The following is a 6,874-nucleotide window of genomic DNA, read 5'->3' as shown; positions in this document are numbered from 1 at the left end:
CTTAGATACTGTCATAGGCCACAGATACAGTCGTTGATTTTAAATATGACCTATTACATGAAATGGCCAATCACTTTGTGTAATAGTACCCCAAGACAGCACTGGACATATGTTTGTGGGCCATTGGTACTTCGGCCGAACTAGTTTGGTCTGAACAAAACTTTCTTAACATTAAGCAAACTTGAAAAGTTCCCTCTTCTCTATTTCAGAGGTAGAGCAACAATTAAAGGGGTTATATAGGCTTAAAAAACCACATGGCCACTTTCTTCCAGGAATAGCTTGACTCTTGTCTCCAGTTTGGGTGCGTTTTTGCAATTAAGTTCAATTCACGTAAATAGAGCAGAGTTGCAAAACCTACCCCCGAACTGGATACAAGAGTCATGCTGTGTCTAGGAGAAAGCGTCCATTTTTTTCTAAGCCCGGATAACCCCTTTAACTACTCAATGTACCTGGAATAATTCTCTATTTTTTAACAAATCTCAGTTAATTTTAAGCTAGTCCTAATAGCGTTATTGATCCACAACATTTCAATACATTACGTCCTTTATTTTTATCGGTGATTAAGACAAACAAGTATACATACAATAAGACATATAAGAACGGCCGAAGAACATACTATTATAGTTATAGCTAATGGGTCAACGTTCCCATTGGAGTCTATAATGGGAATAGAAGTGGTGAGACTTGACGAGTCTGTAGTAGTGAGTGGTCTCGTGTGTGCGGTTGTAGTAGTGCGTGGTCTCGTTGTATCTGTGTGTGTAGTAGTGGGCACAGGTGTAGTAGTAGGTGGCAGTGGGACGTTATAGAAAAGACAATGCACAATGTTTGACCTATCTGATTTCTGCCCCTCTTTGTCGATAGCGACTATGGCATAGTAGAGGATAGTGCCGTTTGCTATGGTGGTGTTCTCAAGTGCAAATATAAAGGTTTCCTTGACTCCGGCTGGCCGGGGCATGAGGCCGGCAGTGTTCACCACTGAGCTACTTTCAAAGTGGTCTCTGATTCCCTTGGGGTCCGTGTTCATTCTGAGTTCATATTTTGAAGCTGAAAAAAAAAAAAAAAGATTAGAATAACATGTTATAAAAGTACTGAGCGTCCAGTATGTTTTACGTTATTCCGAGCTTTGTACATTTAGGAGCCGCTGTGGCTGAGCGTAATTAACCCGGTATAATTCTGTCAAAAGCCGCTTATTCCCCTAATGCGTGTTCTAGGGAGTCGGAGGAAACTGGAGCACCTGGAGGACGACCATATAAACATGACCTGTGCAGAAAAGTTGAGCCCGGGCCAGAATCAATCTGGCGATCGGAGCGCTGGGCACCATGGTAACCTCTGAGCCAGCAGTTTTTGTGACATCACAGGAATATTAGACATGAGTCAGAATTTTCAAGGACTTTCTTGAAATTCTAGAGATATGTAGATGAGGTTAATTTCGAAATATACTGTAATCAAAATATCATTTCTGAACAATCACAATGTCAGTTCATAAACTGGATCTACTGAGATTTCTTTTGTTAGCGGATCAGATCGGGGTATCTGAAGTCACCACCTAGATTTCTGCAATGTGGCCCCTGGGGCGTTATATGTTACATATATTAGTGGGTCCCAATGCCATGAAGTGGGGGACTTGGTGTGTGCAATGGTTAGGTAGGTGGTCGGTGTCACAGTAACATTCACATGCTGCTAGGACACAAGGTCTCCAGTAGAACATCGCCCATCACACTGCTCCCACCATTTTGTCTTCTTCCCATAGTGCATCCTGGTGCCATCTCTTCCCAAGGTGAGTGACGGGCACCCAGCCATCCACATGATGGAGAACGTGACCCATCAGACCAGGCGCCTTTTTCCATTGCTCCATGCTCTAGTTCTGATTCCCATTGTAGACTCCTTTGGTGGTGGACACATGGGCTCTGGTGTGATGTCCTGTGTGATCTGACTCTTTTCTTTCATAGTCAGCAGGAAAGTTTTCAGCAGTTTGCTCTACAACAGTTTTTCTTTGGGTTTAGACCAGATGGGTTAGTCTTCATCCCCATAAATCAATGAGTCTTGAGCGCTCATAACCCTGACTCTTACATTTGACCATTTTCCATCTTCCAACATCAACTTCAAGAACTGATTGGTCCTAGTTTATCCCCCAATAAGTTAAATCTTCACTAAGAATGTGAGAAGTGAATCCAGCGAATTGCAATGAAGTTTGTAAAAATTTTCTTAATTAAGCAAATTTTTGCAAACTTAGTTTTTAGATCTGTTCAAGATAGCGGCTGCACAAAAAAACTCTTAGTTGATGGCACTCGCACATCTAAAAAAACGAAAAAAAAAAATTGTATGCTGCTGACCTGTCTGTGCAGACTGGGAAGTATTGATGTTCGTTGAGGTTTGGTTTACAATTTTGTAATTTTACAGAAAATTTTTTGAATCCTTAGCCAAAACTGAATGCCATGATTTCTGTTGATGTTGAGGAGTACATTGGACCTTCCAGTTTCTAGTACGAGTATGTGTCTGACCATACACATATGTAAATGTACAAACACCAGTGGTAATGATCCCATTTTAGCTGGTATATCCTAGTCTTACATCTGGTACCGTACCTTGTCCTATGTCCAGATCGTCCCCAGTTGCCGTCCAAGACAACACAGTCCTGTATTCTTCTAGTCTTGCTTCCAAGTCAGATATTTTCTCAGGTCTGTAAATATCTGGCTGGACACCTGATGGCACATTAGACACAACAAAAGAGCCGCCAGATGCCGTCCTACTGAAGTCTCCTACTTGAAGCTGCAAATCATCGTCACTTACTTTTGGCCTTGGTGGATTAAAAGTGACCTTGCCTGAAAAACACATGAATTGTATATTACTAGCTCTATAGTCTTAGAGGATAAGTACTTACCTGCAGAGGATATATTGTTGACCTCATTCTCCAATTTATGAACCTTTCAGCGTCAGAGGCCATTTGGTATCTTCAATTTCCAGTCTGACGGGATTATGGTTCACCTCCAACTGGATAAAGTTGACTTTTATGGCCTAACTATGGTTGTTTTATGCTAATACTGTATATGTGATGTATTTTAAAGGGAACCTGTCACCCAGGCAGACCCCCCATACAGCCCCCTATACTTACCCTCTTGCCAGTCCCGCTCCCAATGCCGGTCCCGCCACAGAGAAATCACAGCAATTTCTCCATGGCTGGATCGGCATCAGGAGTGGGACCGGCAGGAGGCGGTAAGTATTGGGGGCTTGGGTGGGTTCTGCCCTGGGTGCCTGGGTGACAGGTTCCCATAAAGATATGTAGTTATGGACATACATTGCTTTTGCTTGTATAGTAGCTTGTGCTGCCACATGTATCGTCTGGGGTATCATCTGGTCTAAATTTAGGAGTCTGGTCTGGGCTCTGAATAAAAGCTGTTCCACCCTAAAGGAGTATTTAAAAAATGGCGCTAATGCAGGTGGAGGGGAGAGGAGCGTACTTACCTTCCTCACTCCCCCAACATGCACATATAATGGATCCGTGCTTGCTGCCCATGCCACATAGCCAATCAGTGGCTTTAGCTGCATCCCTGTCTGATGGTCATGTCTTGCGCTAACCACTAACCCAGTGTAGAGCTCTATTAAAGAGAAACAATGGGCTTCCCCACCCCCTCTCCATATGAGTTATTTACCAAATCGGATCCTATAGCTGACTGCATGGTAAATAGAGGGTAAGTATGACCGCCGTGCTGATTTTCAGGGTAGGTTTACACTGAGCAGATAAGTTCTGGCAGATTCCATGGCACGTACCTGTTCTCGGCCATCCGCCGGCTCCATAGACACCATTCTATAGCCAAGCCGATTCCGCTGTCTGCCGAAAGAATAGACATGTCAGTTCTTTCGTCAGAAGGCCGAATCTGCCCAGCCATAGAATGGTGCCTATGGCACGGGCGGATAGGCACCTTGCCGTGAACGGGTACGATACGCGGAATCTGCAGTAACTTATCCCCGCGGATTCCGTAGTATGAACCCACCCTCACACTGGATACTGAGCAGGTTAATTGCCAGTAACACACAGTATACTTATCCAGTTATGTCTAACTTCACTATCACCTCCAAAGCATCGGCAGTAACTGGCAGAGCCCTTTTAAATTAGCGCTTAAACTTCTAAATAAAATAACGTCCTACCTCTGATAGAGTAGCCGGGTAAGTAATGAGCCCGATTCCTCGGTAACGTCAGCCGACTTTTGTTGTCTTTACCGATAACCCGTACTTTTAAGCTGTATTTTCCGTTTGTAGTAAAGGAGGTGAAATACCTTGAGTAGATGCCGTCATTTTTTGCTACATCAGCACCTAATAAAAAAAAAATCACAAAAATTCATGCAAAAGTCTTAATGTAAAACATAAATGTATCATATATACTCAATGATGGTAGAAAACAGTTCTATCCATGTGTGGTGAGCCCCCGGAGGATGTTTTAGTGGTGGGACGGCTGGTCACTTACTAGATGGAAGTGTGAGGTTGGAGTGTAGAGAAGAATACTTGTAGAAGAGGAACTAACAACCTGTGCCTGCGGTTTGACCTTTCCTATAGTCTCTACTCCGCCTTCTGCCCACTAGCTTTGGCTGAACCGTACTGATGGGTGACACAGGCCCCAGACCCTGTTACCTGGGTTAAGCGCAATGGTTAGGATTTCCTAAGTACACCCCCATTGCCAGATGGAGTTCATAGACTTAACGTAACTTTGCTTCACCCCAGATCGGTTCCTAGCTCTTTGGCTCTTTTGTGGATACTGTCCTGCACTGTACTGACTACTATTCCTCGGTGTGGGTTGAGGTTATCTGTAGGCTAGTCCTCTCCTGAAGGGCTTAGCAGCGCATCATACAGCGTGTTTGGTGCTTAAAGAAAGAGGGTTGTGTGAGCTGTCTGTTCTGCGACCTACCCATGCGGGGTACTGACTAAGACTGACTTGTGGACTCCTCCCCTTCCCGTCCCAAATGCGTGTATACTGTGCTGTGGTTGGGTGGAAACAGGGCAATAGAGAAACAGGATAGAAAAGAGAGAGTCGGGCAGAAGAAAGGAGAAATCCCACTGGAAAACAAAATCTGGTACATACACAAACAATAACCCTTTATTATACTTCAGCCGTGCAGCTTCTGGACCTTAGTTACACACTCTAGCGACATCTAGTGGTCATCTTTAGCAATACAACAGCTATAGTGAGATCACAGACAAGTACAGACTTTTATGAGGGGTGTAAAGAACCCACAGTGGGACACCACACATGCCCAACAGTGCCTTATTTATGGAACAAAGATGAGTTACCACTAGTGAGATGTAACACGACTTCAATGACTCCAACAATGGTGCCAGAAAGTTATATAGATTTGTAATTTGCTTCTATTTAAAAATCTCAAATTTTACAGTACTTATCAGCTGCTGTATGTCCTGCAAGGAGGGGTATATTCTTTCCAGTGTGACACAGTGCTCTCTGCTGCCACCTCTGTCCATGTCAGGAACTGTCCAGAGCAGGAGAGGCAGAGCTCTTAGTGATCACTTCTCTATCTCTTACCTGCTCCAGTATCCAGAAGCTCTGTAATCACTGAGTCACCGCTCTCTGATTCAATGATGGCCGTCACTTTGGCTCCGCTCACAGGCATCAGACCTTGGCTTACAGACGCATAGATAACCATAGGGTTTGGGTAGTCATTGGTGTCCTTGTTCATATGGCAGCTGGCCATAATCGGCGGCACATTCTCATCCGCTGCTTTGGAGGTTACAGTGACGCCCATGACTTCACTTGATGTGAGATGGTTACAAAGTCCGTAATCCCAACGTCCTCTCTGAAGTACAGACAAAAACGTGCAAAAAAAATTAATAGGGACGTGTATCTGTTACATTTTCCTTTAAAGAAGTTATCCAGCGCTACAAAAACATGGCCACTTTTCCCCCTACTGTTGTCTCCAGGTCAGGTGCAGTTTGCAATTTGCTCCATTTACTTCAATGGAACTGAGTTTCAAAACCCCACCCAATCTGGAGACAACAGTAGGGGGAAAGTGGCCATGTTTTTGTAGCGCTGGATAACCCCTTTAAGCCAGGGGTGGTGAACCTTCGGACCTCCAGCAGATAAAAAAAACTACAATTCCCATCATTCCTGGACAGCCGAAGCTTTGGTTATCACTGTCCTGGCATGATGGGAGTTTTACAGCATCTGCAGGTTCCCATCCCTGCTTTAAACTGAAGAGGATTTGGATATGGATTACATGGAGGGATACATTAGTCTAGCAGAATCATTGAGCTTAAAGGGGTAGTTCACTATTTTTTTTCCCTTCCAAATCAACTGGTGACAGAGATTTATAATTTACTTCTATTAAAAAAAAGCTTGTCTTCCAGTACATATCAGCTGCTGTATGCCCTGCAGGAAGTGGTGTATTCTTTCCAGTCTGACACAGTGCTCTCTGCTGCCACCTCTGTCCATGTCAGGAACTGTCCAGAGCAGGAGACATTTTCTATGGGGATTTGCTGCTGCTCTGGACATTTCCTGACATGGACAGAGGTGGCAGCAGAGAGCACTGTTTCAGGCTGGAGAGAATACATCACTTCCTGCAGGACATGCAGCAGCTGATAAGTACTGGAAGACTGGAGATTTTTAAATAGAGGTAAATTACAAATCTCTGATACTTTCTGGCACCAATTGATTGATTTTTTTTTTAACTACTCCTTTAATAGAATAACAAAATTCCCAGATTTAGACTAGGCCGTTCCGTCCTATAAAGCGGCAGATGACTGAGCAATTTGGTATGAGGGGACACAACAGGCCTTTGTCTTCCCGCTTACCCCGTGCTTGGACCTTGCTTGGCCTGTAGTAGCCCTCAGTGGATCATCACTCGTCTGACTGTGGAGACCTTGTTCCTGT

At 44.2% G+C, this 6,874-nt stretch overlaps 1 protein-coding gene across 1 annotated transcript in view; it reads right to left on the bottom strand.

The window, feature by feature from the left end:
• Positions 1–525: 525 nt before the first annotated feature.
• LOC138789078 (calcium-activated chloride channel regulator 1-like) overlaps positions 526–6,874 on the bottom strand; it is a 29,507-nt gene continuing 23,158 nt past the window's right edge. Inside the window, exons 11-14 of the mRNA XM_069967629.1 lie at positions 5,531–5,801; positions 4,147–4,311; positions 2,586–2,822; positions 526–1,044 (exon numbers count right to left, since the gene is read on the bottom strand). Coding sequence (XP_069823730.1) covers positions 551–1,044; positions 2,586–2,822; positions 4,147–4,311; positions 5,531–5,801 — 1,167 coding nt within the window. The 3' untranslated portion in view covers positions 526–550. The remainder of the gene's footprint in view (positions 1,045–2,585; positions 2,823–4,146; positions 4,312–5,530; positions 5,802–6,874) is intronic.

Source organism: Dendropsophus ebraccatus, chromosome 4 (assembly GCF_027789765.1).
Source record: "Dendropsophus ebraccatus isolate aDenEbr1 chromosome 4, aDenEbr1.pat, whole genome shotgun sequence".
Lineage (NCBI taxonomy): Eukaryota > Metazoa > Chordata > Amphibia > Anura > Hylidae > Dendropsophus > Dendropsophus ebraccatus.
This window is presented reverse-complemented; position numbering and strand designations above follow the sequence as displayed.